We start from the raw sequence: 19,405 nt of genomic DNA, 5'->3' as shown, positions 1-19,405 counted from the left end.
TATCTGTTTTGGATTTACTGTCTAGCTATATTATGCCTTGCCATAGGCCCTAACCCTAAACCCAACAGAAGGAAGGGATCACCGGTGAGGAATGGCCCTCAGCCATACGTGTCTAGTTTCTGGCAAACTGAGCCTTGTTTGACCTTTTCCATCAGTTGCCATGCCATCCACGCACAGCTGCTGCTGCCTGGAGAGCTGTCGGTCCCAGGAATCACTTGAAAGGACTGCCGTCTCTTGCTCAGTATGGACTGAATGTTAAGATTACCCAGGCACTAGGAACACTTGCATGTACAAACTAGTCAAAGGACCACTGTTTAGTGATTTAATGTCACTTCTCTTTGTTCTCTGCCTAAATTGGTTCAGGTTTTGCCTCTTCTCCAGTTTGCCAGTTTGTAGTGGGAAACAACTAGATTGAATTCTAGCTTGGAACATAGAATTGCTAAATTCCTTAAAACTTAGGAAGTACGAACTTATGCATTAATAAAACAGTGGTGGATGATGCAGCAACTGTGTGTCAGATATATCTATTACCTAGTTTATTTTTAATTTATTCCTAAAATGAATTTTAATTAACATGGTAAAACAAATGATGGATTAATACATGAAAACATCTGACTTTCTGAAGCCTGTCAAAAATATTTGAAGTTTTTCTTCAGTTTTCTTCAGATATATTTAATAATCTCTATGGTTTCAACCTGTTCATTTAAAGTATCTAAAATGAACAAGGAAATTCACATACACATTATGATTGCCTTTCACTATAGAAGGTAGAAACAGAAGCAATTTGAATTTTCCTATACTACTTTTCATTTGAAAATAATAGGGATGTAAATATGATGACATTTTTTGAATTTTTAAAATAATTTATATAGTCTTTTAAATTTCATTTTACATTCCAACCACAGTTCTCCCTCCCACCCTTCATCCCACCCCTCCTCACCTCTCCCCCAAGGTCACCCCCAGTTCACTCCTCCTCTTGAGGAGTCAACAAAGCCTGGCACAAGAGCTTGGGGCAGGACCAAGACCCTCTCCCATGCATCAAGGCTGAGCATGACATTCCAACACAGGGCATGGGCTCATGTAGTTAGCTCATGTACCAGGTTTGTATCATGGTTCAACTACCCAGGGCCCTTCAAACAGTCCAAGCTTCACAACTGCCTCCCACATGTGGAGGGCCTAGTTTGGCACCCTGGAGTCTCCACAGCGGTCAGTTTAGAGGTCATGAGTTTTCACGAGCTTAGTTCTGCTGTCCCTGTAGATTTCTCCATTTTGATCTTAACCTCCCTTACTTATGTATTCTCTCCTCCCTCTCTTCATCTAGATTCTCAGAGCTCAGTCTGGTGCTTGGTTGTGAATCTCTGTATTTGGTTTTATCAGTTACTGGATGAGAGCTCTATGATGATAGCTAGGGTACTCACCGATAAGATTACAGGGCAAGGCCAGTTCAGGCATCCTCTCCACTATCGCTAGGAGTATTAGCTGGGGTCATCTTTGTGGATTCTTGGGAATTTCCTTACACCAGTTTTCTCCATAACCACATAGTGGCTCTCTCTATTAAGACACCCCTTTCACTGCTCTTCCAATATTTCCATCCCATTCCCTCATGTTCTCATCCCTCCTCCTCTCCACCTTTCACCCCCATTTGGCCAGTAGATCTGATCTAATTTCCTTTCCAAGGGTGTTTCTCTGTTAGAGTCTTCCTTGTTACCTAGCTTCTTTGGTTGTCCATTGCTTTACATCTAATATCCACTTATGAGTGAACAGAAACCTTATTTTGTGTTTCTGAGTCTGAGTTACTTCACCCAGCATATATATTTTTTCTAGTTCAATTCATTTGTCTGAAAATTTCATGAGGTCATCATGTTTTTTACAGGTGAGTAGTCCTCCATTGTGTAAATATACCACATTTTTCTTATCCATTCTTTGGTTGAATGACATCTATGTTGTTTCCAGTTTCTGGCTATTGTGAATAATGCAGCTATGAACATTGTTAAGTAAACAGAGTGGTATGATTGAGTGTCCTTTTGGTACAAGCCCAAGAGTGGTATCACTGTGTCTTAAGGTAGATTGATTCCCAATTTTCTTAGAAGCTGCCATACTGATTTCCCAAGTGGTTGTACAAGTTTGCAGTCCCTCCAGCAGTGGAGGGGTGTTCACCTGACTCTACATTCTCTCCAACATAATCTGTCCTCCGTATTTTTGATCTTAGCTATTCTGACAGGTATAAGATGTCACTTTGATTTGTATTTCCCTGATGATGAAGGATGTTGATCAATTCCTTGAATGTTTTTTGGCCATTTGCATTTCTTCTGGTCAGATTATGTTTAGCTTTGTACCCCATTTTTCAACTGGGTTTTACGTTTTGATACCTACTTTCTTGAATTCTGTATATATTTTGGAAATCAGCCCTTTGTCCGATGTGTGGTTGGTGAAGATTTTTCCCATTCTGTAGGCTGTCATTTTGTCTTATTGACACTACCTTATAGAAGATTTTCAGTTTCATGAGGTCCCATTTATTGATTGTTGCTCTCAGCATCTGTGCTACTGGTGTTATATAATTAAGAAATGGTCTCCTGTGCCAAGGCATTCAAGGCTACTTCCCACTTTCTCTCCTATCAGGTTCAATATAGCTGGATTTATGTTGAGATCTTTGATCCACTTGGCTTTGAATTTTGTGCATGGGGATAGATATGGATCTATTTCCAATTTTCTACATGTTGACACCCAGTTATTCCAGCACCACTTGTTAAATATGTTTCCTTTTTTCCGTTGTACCATTTTGGCTTCTTTGTCAAAATCGAATGTGTGTGGATTAATGGCAGAGTCTTCAGTTTGATTCTGTTGCTTCACCTGCCTGTTCTTATGCTAACACCAAGCTATTTTTATTACTATAGCTCTATAGTAGACTTTGAAGTCAGAGATGGTGACTCATCCAGAATTTCCTTTACTGTATAGCTATTCTGGGTTTTTTGTTTTTCCATATGAACTTGAGTGTTGTTCTTTCAATGTCTGTGAAGATTTGTGTTGGGATTTTGAAGAAAATTGCACTAAATTTGTAGATTGCTTTGGTAAGATTGCCATTTTTATTATATTGATCCTTCCTATCCAAGAGCATGGGAGAACTTTCCATTTTCTGATATACTCTTCAGTTTCTTTCTCTAAGACTTTGACGTTCTTGTCATACAGATATTGCTCTTGTTTGGTAGAGTTACCCCAAGATATTTTATATTTGTGCCTATTATGAAGAGTGATGTTTCTCTGAATTCTTTCTCAGTCCATTTATCATCTTTATATTGCAGGGCTCCTTGTTTTTTGTTGTTTATTTATTTGTTTTGTTTTTGACTTAGTCTTGTATTCTGACACATTACTGAAGGTGCTCATCAGCTGTAGAAGTTCCCAGATAGAGTTTTTTTGGTCACTTATGTATGCTCTCATATTATCTGTAAATAGTGATAGTTTTTCTTCTTTTCCAGTTTGTATTACCTTGATCTCCAGTTGTTGCCTTTTTGCTCTAGCTAGAAATTCATATAGATATGGAGATAGTGGACAGCCTTTTCTTGATATTGATTTTAGTGTAATTATTTTGAGTTTCTGTTTAATCTCATGTTTTCTGTTGGCTTGCTGTAAATTACTTTTGTTATATTCAGATATGCTCCCTGTATCTGTGGTATCTTTAAGACCTTTATAATGAAGAGGTGTTGTATTTTGTTGAAGGCCTTTTCAGCATCTAATGAAATGATCATGTTTTTTTCTTTAAGTTTGTTTATATGGTGCATATGTTGATCCAACCCTGCATCTATGGGATGAAACCTATTTTGTCATGTTGAATGCTTTTTTTTCTGATACATTCTTGGATTTTGTTTGCCAATATTTTATTGAGTATTTTTGCATCAATGTTCATGAGGGACATTAGTCTGTAATTCTCTTTCTTAGTTGTGGCTTTGTGTGGTTTGGGTATCAGTGCTTCTGTAGCCTTATAAAACGAGTGTGGCAATGTTCCTTCTGTTTCTATTTTGTGGAACAATTTGAGGAATATTGGAGTTTGCTCTTCTTAAAATGTTGGTAGAATTCCGCACTGAGGCTATCTGGTTCTGGGCTTTTGTTGGTTAGACAGCTTCTAATGATTGCTTCTATTTCCTTAGGGGTCTTTTCCCAACACTTTACTTGGAGGTAATGTCTGTCTTTGAAGTTGTGGGTTTCCTTTATGCAGCAGAAGGATGGATCCTGTTTTCATAGCCATTCTGTTAGCCTGTGTCTTTTTATAGGCTAGTTGAGTTCAATGATATTAAGGGCTATCAATGACCAGTTACTGTTGATTCCTGTTATTTTTTTGGTGATGGTGGTGTGTATGTTTTCCTCTTTTAGGATTTACTGGTATGGGATTATCTATTGCCTATGCTTTCCTGGGTACCTCAAAACTCCTTGGGTTTTCCTTCTAGTGCTTTCTGCAGGGCTGGATTTGTGAATAGGCAAAATATGGTTTTGTCATGGACTATCTTGTTTTCTCCATCTATGGTGATTGCAAGTTTTGCTGGGCATAGTAGTATGGGTTGACATTCATGGTGTCTTTTTTTTTTTTTTTTTTTTTGGTTTTACAAGACAGGGTTTCTCTGTATTGTTTTGGAGGCTGTTGGTCCAGCCTGGCCTCGAACTCACAGAAATCTGCCTGCCTCTGCCTCCCGAGTGCTGGGATTAAAGGCATGCGCCAACACTGCCATGCTGACATTCATGGTGTCTTAGAGTCTGCATAATGTCTATCCAAGACCTGGCTTTGAGAGTCTACATTGAGAAGTCTGGTGTTATTCTGATGTTACTTAATCTTTTTTCTTTGCAGCTCTTTCTTTCTTTCCTTTTTTTCTTCCTTCCTTCCTTCCTTCCTTCCTTCCTTTCTTTCTTTCTTTCTTTCTTTCTGGTCTAGTCTATTTGGTCTTCTTGTGTCTTCATAGGCATTTCCTTCTTTAGGTTAGGTTGGGAAAGTCTTCTTCTATGATTTTGTTGAATATATTTCTGTGGCTTTTAGCTGGTATTCTCCTCCGATTTCTACCCCTATTATTCTTAGGTTTGATCTTTTCATGGTATCCCAGAATTCCTGGACATTTTTTTGTTATAACTGCATTTGCTTTAATATTTTCTTTGACCAATGATTCTACTACCTTTATCACATCCTCAACACCTGAGATTCTTTCCTCCATCTCTTGTATTCTGTTGGTTATGCTCGCATCTGTAATTCTTGTTTGTTTACCCAGATTTTTCATTTCCAAAATTCCCTCATTTTGTTGCCTCTTTTTCAATTTTCAAATCTTAGACTTGTTTGCTTGTTTTTTCTTAGTTTCCCTGGATTTCTTTAGGAAGTTTACTGGTGTCTTCCAATTTTTGTTGGTGTTTTCCTGTGTTTGTTTAAGGTAATTTCTTTTATTTCCTCTTGAAGGATCTCTATCATCTTTGCAAAGTTACTTTTAAGGTTGTTTTCTTCTGGCTCTTCTGCACTGGGGTGTTCAGGTCTTCCTCTAGTAGGACCACTAGGTTCTGGTGTTAACCTATTGCTCTTTAGGTTCCTGAATGCTTCTTCCATTGGCCTGTACCCATCTCTTTCTCTAGTCAGATGTAGTCAGTGTTTTTGCCTCTTGATCTAATCCTTGCAGACAGTGTCTTTCAGGGATCCACAGTTGGACTGATCGCTGTGGTCATTTTCTGTGTCTCAGGGAGCCACCCTTGGTCAGCTTTCTTAGTCCTCTCTGAAACAGTGATTGTCTGTATATCAGAGAAACACTGAGGTCATGGGGGACGGGTAGGTTTGGAGGCAGAGTGGGACTTGTAGGTTACAGGGTCCAGTGTGGGGGGATGTTGGTGTAACCTGCCCGCAGGAACTTTTCCTGCTGACTTGCAAATGCAGCTGAGATGGGGGGGTAAGAGGCCCGGGGTTTTGCCCCATACTTAGGGACTAGAGGCTGTGTGGTCCAGATGGGAGGCTGGTCACTTACATGTTTGTGCTTTTATTACCTAGTTTATTTCTCACAACAAATTGGTGACACAGACAGAACTAATGTTTTATTTTAGAAACAAGAATTAAAGCCTATGTGAAATGGTAAGAAACTGAGAAACCTCAAGCCCACTATCCAACCAAAGATTTGTATTTCAAATTTATGAGGATTCTTACATTTATTCTTGTTTCATTTTAGTTTGACTGAAAAAGTAACCACTCTCTAGTGATAATTAAAAAGAGAACACAAGGCTAACCTTGGGGAGGGGTCGGATGAATATCTCTGCAGTTAAGAGGCCCCTGCAAAAGACCTGAGTTCTGGGTGATTCAAGGCAGCCTATGACCATAACTCCAGGGGATCTGTCACCCTCTTATGGCCTGGGGGAAGGGGGCAAAACATCCTCCACATACACATAATTATTAAAAATTATTTTGTAAAGGCAAGAGTCTCAATACTCATAGCAAACCTTCCTTGTAAATGTTCACATCTTGTGGGTAAAATAAAATATTAATAAGTTTGATTTTTTTAAATCATAGATTGAAAAGTATGGATTCCCTTCTGACCTTGCTTTTTCACCTCGAGAAAGCATCCAGCTATATGACACTATGCTTCAGGTCTGGAAGAGCTGGCCCCAGGCCCAGGTAAAGAGTCTTCATGGAATACATGCTACTGTGGTAGAGCCCACCATTGCTGTTCAGAAGCACACAACCACTGTTTCTGATACTTGCATTCGGTGATTTAAAATGATTAGCAGACCTTTCCCCAGAGGAACTGGCACCCTCATCCTTCTCAGTTAAATGGGATAGTAATGGTGTTTTCTGTCAGTTTCTGAAAATGTACCTCCTTTTTCTTCCCAGACACTGTGGTATCTGGGTCTCCTTTCCCACTCTGGGTTTCTAGTCTTCAGATACTTTCCATCCCACATTGTTCTCTGTGTCCTGAGTGCTGTTTGCTTTCTCTGGAGACCTGTTTACTCTGTGTTCTTGCCTTTGAAGAGTTCATACGTAGTTCTGTGTACTAGAAGGTACAGGGAGGTAAGAGAATTCCAATTGCTTCAGATCCAAGAGATTGTAAAACTGTAAATGAAAAATATAACTGAGAAACATCTTTATGTTTTCTGGCATTGTTTTCATGGAATTTTATGGTCTTCTTTTCCTAGAACCTGTGTCCAGAGAACTTCACTCATTTTAAGAACAAAATAGTCATTAAAAAGTCGGATGCTAGAGAATATGAGGCGAGTTTAAAGGAAGAATTCACAAGTTGGATTAAAAATGGGAACGAGGAACAGGTGATTTCAACGTTTTGGGCAAAGCACTCCATTTTGTTTTCTTGTATCTTTCAACCAATAACATCATTTCCTCCTTTGTAGTTTTCAATTTGTATTTTAAATTTTAAGTTTGACTTGATGTGTAGTGATCTCAAGATAGAGATAAAAGAGAAAGGAAGTTGTTTTATCTCTTCTCCAGTGTCCCCTCAAACTTGACAAGAGACCATAGTTTCCTCATGCATTTGATGGCATACAAGACAGAGCACAGGTTTTTGCTTGGAATAACTGATGCTTTCAGCAGCACAGAAGTGGGACTCAAGTAGCTGTAACACATTTTTACTTTTCTTCCTTTTGCAATTTTGGTGTTTTATTCTCTTTAAACATTATTGAGAATTTCTTGTATATGTGTATAATGTTTTCAAGTCGATTCCCAATCGTCTCATATCCCTCCTGTCTGTTCCCCTTTCAACCTCATGTTTTCTTTTTAAAACGCACTGAGTCCACTCAGTGCTGCCAGTCTGTGCATGGGTGTGGGGCCACCCTTTTTCAGTAGCTCTTCAGCTAGAGGTGAGACTCTGTGAGCCCCCTCCTCATTCCTGTGGAAATTGTTTCCATTTGATCAGATGAGCTCCTTTGCAGGTGTCAACAGCTGCCATGAAATATGTTCATATGTTCAATGTCCCTGTCATATACGTAGACACTGGTTTGCAGCTGTCCTTTGGGTTTTATTCTTCATGAATTTTATTTTAAATTGTAACAACTATTTAAGAACTAAAGCCTTATGTCTTACCCTGGAACTATATGCTTACTAATTTATTTTGGTTAAGTTTATAGTCTTATTTTATCATCAAAAATTGATATTTCTGATATTTTTTTAGGAAGAGCATTCATGATATATTTTTTTCATGTGATCCTCTCCCCACCCCTACTGCCAGATTTGTGTTCTCTCGAACAATTGCAGGTGTGTGTGTCCAGTACACCAGAGGCTTGTTATTAAGTCTGTGGTTTGCATGTGTCCTTGCTATGGCTTACCACAGTCCTGTGGTATAGTCTTACAGGATAATTTTGAAGAACAACAAAAGCAAAGATATAACAACCATGGAAAGAGTTTAGTCAGAATGGCCATTCATTTCTTTCCTATGCAGATTTCCCTTTTTTAATTTTTAACAGAAAAAAGCTTGTTTTACATGTCAATCCCAGTTCTCTCTTCCTCCTCTGCTCCCCTGCACCCCACTAACCACCTATTCCATTCCCTTTCTGCTCCCCAGGGAGGGTGAGGCCTTCCATGGGTGATCTTCAAAGTCTGTCATATCATTTGGAGCAAGGCCTAGACCCTCCCCTGTGTGTCTAGGCGGAGAGAGTATGTGGAGTGGGCTCCCAAAATCCATTCGTACACTAGGGATAAATATTGATTCAGTACCAGAGGCCCCAGAGGCCTCCTAACTGACATCCATGTTTAGTGGGTCTGGGTTGGTCCTATGCTGGTTTCCCAACTATCAGTCTGGGTTCCATGAGTTCCCCCTTGTTCAAATCAGCTGTTTCTGTGGGCTTCTCCAGCCTGGTCTTGACCCCCTTTGCTCATCACTCCTCCCTCTCTGAAACTGGATTCCAGGAGTTTGACTCAGTGTTTAGCTGTGAGTGTCTGCTTCTGCTCCCATCAATCACTGGATGAAGGCTCTAGGATGGCATATAATATAGTAGTCAATCTTATTATCAGGGAAGGGGATTTAAGGTAGCCTCTGCACTAGTACTTAAATTGTTAGTTAAGTCTACCAGAAGATCCAGCAATTCTACCCTTAGGCATATATCTATGCACATTTTCATAGAAGCGCTTTCCATTCACTCTTACAGGCCAGAATGGTGCTGGAGAAATTCCGTCCTAATTTCTGTGACTACTCAGGCCAGATGCTGAAATTCTTTCCAAATCTTGTTGAGAAGCTCAGGGAAATGGAAAAGTTGCCTGCACTGTTCTTTTTGTAAGTTATTTAATATTATGAAATAATTTGTATTAGTCCCCTTCCTTTAAGGTACAGGAAATTATATCCACATTACCACTATGGTCTAGTATTTATTATTACTTTGGGTGTTTATTTGTCAAAATAATATGACTTACTTAAAGTCATAAAATTGTGTAGTTCCACATTTTTTTTTTGTTCTGGTTCTGTTTGTACGTTTGAGACAGGGTCTTGATATGTTATCTGATGTAGCAATGAGAATTGACTATCGACTGTCATTTCTTAATCCTTACTTTATCAGTGTAGCTCCCTCCATCTCTGTGGATTTTTTTCTTTTTAATTTACCTTTGTGACACTGACTGGAAACAGATCCCAGGGCCTCTCACACTAGAAAACCATTCTGCCACTGAGCAATACCCTCAGGCATTTTTTTCTTTTTCTTTTCTAAGATGTCACCAAGGTACTCATGCTGGTTTTAGACCCATTCTGTATATTAGGCTGACCTTCATTTTATGATCCTCCTGTCTCAGCCTTCTTACTAACTAGGATTATAGACAGTACTGTGACAACAGGCCCAGTTCCACAAATTTTAAAATACTTGTTTTTTTTAATTTTTATTTTTAAATTTAAATTAGAAACAAGGTTGCTTCACATATCAATTCCAGGTCCCTCTCCCTATCCCTCCCCTTCTCCCATGTTCTCCCACCAACCCATCCAATATCCCCTCATTTCCCAGGGAAGGTGAAGACCTCCATGGGGATGTTGATAGTCTGTCATTTCATCCAGGGCAGGGCCTAGACCCTCCCCCAAGAGTCCAGGGTGAGAGTGCATCTTTCATTGTTGGAGGGGCGCCCAAAGCCCATTTGTATACATGGGATAAATACTGATCTACTTCCAAATGCCCAATAGATTACCTAGGCCTCCTCACTGACACCCATGATCAGGGAGTCTTGATCAGTCCCATGATGGAATCTCAGCCATCAGTTGGGGAATCAAGAAATAACCCTTGTCAGGTCAGTTGTTTCTGGGGGTTTAACCAGCCCAGTCTTAACCCCTTTGCTCATCAGTCCTCCCTCTCTGTCACTGAATTCATTGAGTTCAGCTCAGTGTTTAGCTGTGGGAGTCTGCCTCTGCTTTCATCAGCCATTGAATGAAGGTTCTGTTTCCCAGACTCTCTGGCCATGGGATTGTAGGCTGGCACTCCCCAGATCTATGTCTAAAATCCACATATGAGAGAGTACATGTCATATTTCTCTTTTTGTGACTGGGTTACCTCACTCAGGATGGTTTCTTCTAGTGCCATCCATTTGCCTGCAAATTTCAGGATTCCATTGTTTTTTTCTGCTGAATAGAATTCCATTGTGTAAATGTACCACATTTTCTCTATCCACTCTTCGGTTGAGGGGCATCTAGTTTGCTTCTATTTTCTGGCTATTAAAAATAATGCTGCTATGAACATAGTGGAACAGATGTCCTTGTTGTATGAATGAAAATCTTTTGGCTATATGCTTAAGAGTGGAGTTTCTGGGTCTTGTGATAGGCTGATTCCCATTTTTCTGAGGAATCTCCACCCTGATTTCCAAAGTGGCTGTACTAGTTGGCACACCCACCAGCAGTGGAGGAGTGTTCCCCTTTCACCACAACCTCTCCAGCATAAATTGTCATTGGTGTTTTTGATTTTACCCGTTCTGACAGGAGTAAGATGGTATCTCAGAGTTGTTTTGATTTGCATTTCCTTAATGGCTAAGGATGTTGAACACTTTCTCAAGTGTGTCTCAGCCATTTTAGACTCCTCTATTGAGAATTCCATATTTAGTTCTGTAAACCACTTTTTAATTGAATCCTTTGGTTTTTTGGAGATTTGCTTCTTGAGTTCTTTGTAAATTTTAGAGATCAGCTCTCTGTCAGATGTGGGGTTAGTGAATATCTTTTCCCATTCTGTGGGCTGCCTTTTTGTCTTGTTGATTGTGTCCTTTGCCTTCAGAAGCTTCTCAGTTTGAGGAGGTCCCATTTATTAATTGATGACCTTACTGTCTGTGCTACTGGTGTTATGTTAAAGAAGCTGTCTCCCATAACAATTCATTCATGGGTACCACCCACATTCTCTTCTAAGAGATTCAGTGTGGCTGGATTTATGTTGAGGTCTTTGATCCATTTGGATTTAAGTTTTTTTACATGGTGATAGACATGGATCTATCCACATTCTTCTACATGCAAGCATCCAGTTATGCCAGCACCATTTGCTAAAGATGCTTTCTTTTTTCCATTGTATAATTTTAGCTTCTTTGTCGAAGATCAGATGTTCATACATGTATGGGTTATATCAGGGTGTTCAATTCGATTCCATTGGTCTACCTGTCTATTTTTGTGCCAATACCAAGCTGTTTTCAAGAATATAGCTCTATAATAGAGTTTGAGGTCAGGGATGGTGATGCCTCCAGATGTTGTTGAGTAAGGTTGTTTTTCTATACAGAGTGGATTATTGTTCTTTCAAGGTCTGTGAAGAAGTGTGCTGGGATTTTAATGGGGATTGCATTGAATCTGTAGATTGCTTTTGGCAGGATTGGCATTTTTACTATATTGATCCTACCTATCCAAGAACATGGAAGATCTTTCCATTTTCTGAGGGCTTCTTTAAATTCTTTCTTTGAAGACTCAAAGTTCTTGTGATACAGGTCTTTCACTTGTTTGGTTAGCATTACCCCAAGGTGTTTTATGTTGTTTGTGGCAATTGTAAAGGGTGATGTTTCTCTGATTTCTTTCTCAGCCCTTTTATCAACTGTATATAGTAAGGCTACTGATTTTCTTGAGTTGATCTTATAGCCTACCACTTTGCTGAAGGTGTTAATCACCTGTAAGAATTCCCTGGAAGAGTTCTTTGGGTCATTTATGTAAACTATCATATCATCTGCAAATAGTGAAAGTTTGACATCTTCCTTTCCAATTTGTATCCCCTTTATCTCCTTTTGTTGTTGTATGGCTCTAGCTAAAACTTCAAGTATAATATTGAATAGGTATGGAGAGAATTGACAGCCTTGTATTGTTCCTGATTTTAGCGGAATCATGTTGAGTTTCTGTCCATTTAGTTTGATGCTGGCTGTTGGTTGCTGTATATAGCTTTTATTATGTTTTGGTATGTTCCTGTTATCCCAGATCACTCCAAGACCTTTATCATGAAGGGGTGTTGAATTTTGTCAAAGGCTTTTTCAGCATCTAGCGAGATGATCATGTGATTTTTGATTTTCAGCTTGTTTATATGGTCGATTACATTGATGGGTTTTCGTATGTTGAACCATCCCTGCATCCCTGGGATGAAACCTACTTGGTCGTGGTGAATGATTGTTTTGATGTGTTTTTGGATCCAATTTGCTAGTATTTTATTGAGTATTTTTGCATCAATGTTCATAAGGGATATTGGTCAGAAGTTCTCTTTCTTAGTTGTGTCTTTGTGTGGCTTGGGAATCAAGGTTATTGAAACCTCGTAGAAAGAGTTTTGCAAAGACCCTTCTGCTTCTATTGCATGGAATACTTTGAGAAGAATTGGTATAAGCTGTTCTTTGAATTTCTGGTAGAATTTTGCACTGAGGCCATCTGGACCTGGGCTTTTTTTGGTTGGGAGACTTTTGATGACTGCTTCTATTTCCATAGGGGTTATAGGTCTATTTAAATTGCTTATCTGTTCTTATTTTAATTTTGGCAAGAGATACCTATCCAGAAAATTGTCCATTTCCTTTAAATTTTTGAAATTTGTGGAGTACAGGTTTTCAAAGTTTGACCTGGTGATTCTCTGAATTTTCTCCGAGTCCGTTGTTATGTCCCCCTTTTCGTTTCTGATTTTGTTAATTTGTATGTTCACACTCTGCTGTTAGGTGAGTTTGGACAAAGGTTTGTCTATCTTGTTGGTTTTCTCAAAGAACCAACTGTTCGTTGCATTGATTCTTTGTATTGTTTTTCTAGTTTCTACTTTATTGATTTCAGCCCTCAATTTGATTATTTCCTGGCATCTACTCCTCCTGGGGGAGTTTGCTTCTTTTTGTTCTAGAGCTTTCAGCTGTGCTGTTAATTCTCTAGTATAACTATTCTCCAGTTTCTTCATGTGGGCCCTTAGTGCTATGAACTTCCCCCATAGCACTGCTTTCAAAGTGTCCCATAGGTTTTGGTATGTTGTGTCTTCATTCTCATCGAATTCTATGAAGTCTCTAATTTCTTTTTTTATTTCTTCTTTGATCCAGGAATGGTGCAGTTGTGCATTTTTCAATTTCCATGAGTTTGTAGGTTTTCTGCAGTTTGTGTTGTTGTTGAATTCTAATTTTAAAGCATGGTGGTCTGATAAGATGCATGGAGTTATTCCAATTTTTTTGTAGCTGCTGAGGTTTGATATGTTGCCAAGTATGTGGTCGATTTCTGAGAAGGTTCTATGTGGTGGTGAGAAGAAGGTATATTCTTTTTATGTGGATGAAATATTCTATAGATGTCTGTTAATCCCAGTTGGGTCATTACTTCTATTAGACCCTTTGCTTCTTTGTTGAGTTTCTGTCTGGTATTCCTGTCTAGTGTTGAGATTGGTGTGTTGAAATCTCCCACTACAAGTGTATGGGGCTTTATATGTGATTTAAGTTTTAGTAATGTTTCTTTTACTAATGTAGATGCCTTTGTATTTGGGGCATAGATGTTCAGGATAGACACTTCATCTTGGTGGATTTCACCTGTGATGGGTATGTAATGACCCCCTTTATCTCTTTTGATTGATTTTATTTTAAAGTCTAATTTGTTAGATATTAGGATTGCTACTCCTGCTTGTTTCTTGGGTCCATTTGATTGGAAAATTATTTCCCGACCTTTAACTCTCAGGTAATATCTGTCTTTGAGGCTGAGGTGTGTTTCTTGTATGCATCAGATGGATGGGTTCTGTCTTCGAATCCATTCTGCTAGCCTGTGCCTTTTTATGGGTGAGTTAAGGTCATTAATGTTGAACGATATTAATGACCATTGATTGCTCATTCTTCTTTGATTTGGAATGGTTGTTGGTGGTGGAATTATGTGTGGAATTTCACCCCTTTGTTCTTTTGGCTGTTGATAGACAGGGATTCTATAATGCCTATGTTTTTGTGGTTGTAGTTAACTTCCTTGGGTTGGAGTTTTCCTTCCAAAACTTTCTGTAGGGCTGGGTTAGTGGATACGTATTGCTTAAATCTAGTTTTGTCACGGAATATCTTGTTTTCTCCATCTATAGTGATTGAGAGCTTTGCCGGGTATAGTAGTCTGGGCTGGCATCCATGGTCTCTTAGTGTTGGTAGAATATCTATCCAGGACCTTCTGGCTTTCAGAGTTTCCATGGAGAAGTCAGGTGTAATTCTGATAGGTTTGCCTTTATATGTTACTTGACCTTTTTCCTTAGCTTCTCTTAATATTCTTTCTTTATTCTGTATATTTAGGGTCGATTATTATGTGGCAATGGGACTTTTTTTGTGATCCACTCTATTTGGTGTTCTGTAAGCTTTTTGTACCTGCATTGGCATGTCTTTCTTTAGGTTGGGAAAGTTTTCTTCTATGATTTTGTTGAATATGTTTTCTGCCCCTTTGAGGTGGTTTTCTTCACCTTCTTCTATACCTATTATTATTAAGTTTGGTTTTTTCATGGTGTCCCATAATTCCTGGATGGTTTGTTTTAGGGATTTGTTGGACTTAAGATTTTCTTTGGTTGATGAATCAATTTCTCCTAGTGTATCTTCAAAACCTGAGATTCTCTCTTCCATCTCTTTTATTCTGTTGGTTATGCTTACATCTGTAGTACCTGACCATTTGCCCAGCTTTTCTATTTCTAGCCTTACTTCTGATTGTGTTTTTTTCTCTATTTCCATTTTCAATCCTTGCACTGTTTGAATTGTTTCTTGCAATTTTTGCTTTTTCTTTTTGTCCATTTGTTAAATTTTATGAATTTTTTTGTTTGTTTTTTCTTCCATTTCTTGCATTTTGTTGGTTTGCTTTTTCTTCCATTTTTTGCATTTTTTGGTTTACTTTTTCTTCCATTTCTTGCATTTTTTGGTTTGCTTTTTCTTCCATTTCTTCCATTTTTTGGTTTACTTTTTCTTCCATTTCTTGCATTTTTTGGTTTGCTTTTTCTTCTGTTTCTTTGAGGAATTTTCCTATATCCTCTTTTAGGGCCTCTATCATTTTCATGAAGTTGTTTTTAAGGTCATTCTCTTCTGCTTCATTTGCATTGGAATGTTGGAGTCTTGCTGGTGTGGAGTCTCTAGAATCTGGTGGTGTCATATTTGTTTTTCTGTTACTGAGTGTGCTTTTGTTTTGTCCCTTTCCCAATTCTTCTTCTAGTGGGTGCAGAAAGAGCCCCCTACTGGTCTGGTGATTAGAGGACCAGAGTTCCCTTGCGGTGGGTCCAAGCAAGTTTAATACTCTGGTAGTTCTTCTATTCCTGGTCCTAGTCCTGGTCCTATGGGTGGAGAAGAAGCTCAGGAATCTGGGGTGTGTAGTGTCCTACCTGGTCCCCTGGTCCCGTTGGTGGAGTAGAAGACCTGGGATCTGGGGTGCCTGGCTCTTGCCAGAATGGGGAAGCACTGTAATACTTGGTTTGTGATGTCTCACATTTTTAAGAAAAAATTTTTCCTCACACTTTAAGCTTAAACTTTATTATGCAGTTCAGACTTGTTATTTGCCCAGTGGCTACTACAATTCTGGCATGTGGCTCCTAGGCATAGTGGTTAAATGAAAATGAAATGTTTCTCTCCCACCCCCAGCCTGCTTTTTATCAGAAAGTCTACATTCCAAACATTGTGAAATTCATGTGATGCAAATGAGGTTGCTTGCTTTTAATTTTTTTGGAAAGAGAATTCAACTAGCACTATTTATTGCTCAAATCTGAGAAGTCTAAATCTAGATCTAGACTAGGTTCACAGGGTAAATTCCATGGTCCCAAGAAGTCTGAACCTTTATAATCCTAGGCATTTACATTTTCAAGGGTATAAATGCCATGTCCAGGAGACCTTCTGAATTGTAAAAGCTATGATCTCCAGGACATCCTACCTTCTAGGAAGAAGTGATCATAAGTGAGAAATTATGCCTCTTTCTACCTTGCAAAAACATTATGTTTTTGGTTGACTAAAAGCCTTTGTTGTCTTTCAGTAGGCTATTTTGAATGTGGGGGTGATTTTCTCTTTTTTTTCTGATAACAAATCACTGCTTTGCTCTTGCCTGGGCATGTCTGTCCTATGGAGAGTTTCCATGACCTCATTCTGCAGTGTCACAGGAATATGGTATTGGGAAAACTTAACTTTCATTTCTCAGTTCCTATTTAGGAGTATGTGTACCTAGAGCACCCAGAATTCAAAGTAAAATTCATAAAGACCAGCTTCAAAATTCTAGTGGGTATATGATAATCTCATGGTTTGCATGTGAAGTGCTTTCCATTGGTGTGTGTTTGGATAGCTAGTGCTGTTTTGGAAGGTTATAGAAAGGTAGGAGATGCTACCTTACCAATGAACGTTGTCTGGGATGTCATCCTTTATACTTGTCAGATCAATCAGAGCTACAAATTAAACAACAGGATGATGTAACGTGCATTCTTCCCACCAGCCTGGGTCCTGTTGCCACTTTAACCCCCAAATAACACATGAGAAACTATATTAATTATGAAGCTGTTGGTCTTTTGCTATGGTTTCTCATTGGCTAGCTCTGATTTAATTATTGACCCATAATTACTAATATGTATTTTTATAAGGACTTATATTTCTGAGGACGCCCTCCTGACCGTGTCCTTTCCTCCAGGGTGATCACATGGTGACTCTGTTTACAAGATTTCCCAGAATCCCCCTAGACTCCTAGTCCCACCCATCTTGCTTCCCTATTGACCAACAGTACTTTATTTATGCCAATCAGACAAACAAATACACGGAAGGGCTTCCCTCATCATCTCCTCTTTTCAGTCTAAATAAAAAGAAAGGTTATATATAAAAGAACAGTTATCAAGCAAGAACTATAGTTACAATATTTTGTTCATTAACATTTATTAAGATTTAAAGAAAATATTTTATTATCTATCCTATCTAGGTGAGTCTAAAGTCTTATATGTAGCTTATCTTTTATCATAACTAAGGAAAACTATAATTGTAACTATCTGTCTTCAACTCCATCAAAGACCACAGAAGTACATATATATATATATATATATATATATACATACATACATACATGCATACATACATACATACATACATACATATATAAAACAATAGAATTGAAAGAGACATTTCGTTGTGTTACATATGGCACCCACCCAGATTTGGGGCATGAGCTCCCACTTAAGAACCTAACAAAAACTTAAAAATGGGATTTTAGAAACAAAAGAACAGAGACAAGCACGGCTTCTTGGTAGCAGCATTTTCTCAGATGGGGGTCTGTTTTGCTAGAGCCAAGCAAAGACTTGCGCAGCCAGTGTTGGCGGTAAACTTATGCCCGCCATTTTGGAAAAACAGCAGTTAAAACAGTCGAACAGTCGCAGTTTTGATTTTAGCAATGTTGTTTAGCAAATAACAGACACATGGCCAGAAAAGCATAAAGATTTACAGTAAAGTCAGATTCAGATGAAGTAAACCTCTAGAAGGTTTACAGTGTGTTTAAAAATATATGTATGTGAGAGAAAAAGAAACCAAATAAAGTGACTTAAAAAATAGAGTGGATGGGCAGTGGTGGCACACATGCCTTTAATCCCAGCACTCCAGAGGCAGAGGCAGAGGCAGGAAGATTTCCACAGAGAAACCCTGTCTCAGAGAATAAATAAATAAATAAAAGTAAAAGATATACAGTAATATAAGCCATGTAAAATTGTAAAATACACAGAAGGACGTCCCCCATCAGGATGCAGATTAAAATTGTGCAAATGTATAAGCCTCCCTGGGTACCTTAATTACGTTTCTGTTGCTGTGAAGAGAAACGATGGCCAAAACAACTTGTAGAAGAAAGAATTTACTGGGACTCACAGTTCTAGAGAGTTATAGACCATGACCATTATGGCAGGTGGATGAGACAACAGGCAGGTAGGCATGGTGTTGGAGAAGTAGCTGAAAGAGTATATAATTATCAGAAAGTAGTGTTCAGAGAGAGAGAGATAACTGGAAATGGAATGGACTTTTGATACTCCAAAGCCTGATCCCAGTCGTACACCTCTTCCAATGCTCTGCCTTCTAATCCTTCCCAGTTTCATGAATTACAGACTTGGTATTAAAATACATGAGCCTATAGTGACCTGATGGGGGATGTCTTTCTGTATGCTGTGAATATATGCTTCTCTTATTGTTTGATAATTAAATGATGATGGTACAGTGGCCAGGCAGGAAGGATAGGTGGGGCTACCAGACTAGAAATACTCTGGGAAGAGGAATACAGAGGGAGAGTCAAGTGGTAGATTCTATGTAGCCACCAAAGGATTTGCATGTGGCAACATTACAGGTAAGCCACAACTTTGTGGCAATACTTAGTTTAGTAGAAATGGTTTAATAATTAAGAGAGATAGCCAGTAAGAAGCCTAAGTCATCAGTCAAACAGTTTATAAGTAATATAAGCCTCAGTGTGTTTATTTGGGATTAAATGACTGCAGGATCAGGTGGGACAGAAACTTCATCTTCAGTGACCATTCTCAGTCAAACCACTCTACTGAGCCACAGAGGTCAATCATTGAAGTCTTACAGACAGCCCTACTTTCTGCTTGTGCTCTGCTTCATGACTATAGACACAATGTGACTAACCATCTCTAACTTTTGTTGCCATGCTTACCCTGATCCCAGTAGAAGGAGCTGTGTTCTTTCAAACTGTAAAATAGCTCATATCCTTCCATAATTGCTTATGTCATCCATTTGCTCATGCGCATGAGAAATGTAACACACAACCAGAAAGGATGGAGTGACAAGAGATTATGATAATATAGTATTTTAAATACACATTCTTTTGCTTCCAGATTTAGATTAGGTTCTGTAGAAGAATGTGCTGAGGCTGCTTGCCAATTCCTGGAGGAGAAACAAGAGGAGAAAAGACCTCCTAATGCTGATAGAGAAGCTCATGTCATGGCTAACAAACTTCGAAAAGTTAAGAAGTCTTTGGAGAAATCACAAAACATAAGGTATGTATTTCACTAAGCAAATTGTCCACATAAGGGTTTGTTGAACCCAAATGTCAGACTAGGAAGCATGCAT

General features: G+C 38.8%; 1 protein-coding gene across 6 annotated transcripts in view; it reads left to right on the top strand.

The window, feature by feature from the left end:
* Ddx60 (DExD/H-box helicase 60) overlaps positions 1-19,405 on the top strand; it is a 105,197-nt gene that overhangs the window by 52,659 nt on the left and 33,133 nt on the right. For all 6 annotated transcript variants that reach the window (XM_021230177.2, XM_013117165.2, XM_021230175.2 and 3 more), the window contains exons 23-26: positions 6,518-6,622; positions 7,141-7,269; positions 9,100-9,224; positions 19,171-19,332. In XM_021230177.2, coding sequence (XP_021085836.1) covers positions 6,518-6,622; positions 7,141-7,269; positions 9,100-9,224; positions 19,171-19,332 — 521 coding nt within the window. The remainder of the gene's footprint in view (positions 1-6,517; positions 6,623-7,140; positions 7,270-9,099; positions 9,225-19,170; positions 19,333-19,405) is intronic.

Source organism: Mesocricetus auratus, unplaced genomic scaffold (genome assembly GCF_017639785.1).
Source record: "Mesocricetus auratus isolate SY011 unplaced genomic scaffold, BCM_Maur_2.0 Super-Scaffold_6731, whole genome shotgun sequence".
Classification (NCBI taxonomy): Eukaryota; Metazoa; Chordata; class Mammalia; order Rodentia; family Cricetidae; genus Mesocricetus; species Mesocricetus auratus.
Note: the sequence above shows the minus strand (reverse complement) of the source record. Positions and strands in the feature narration are given on the sequence as shown.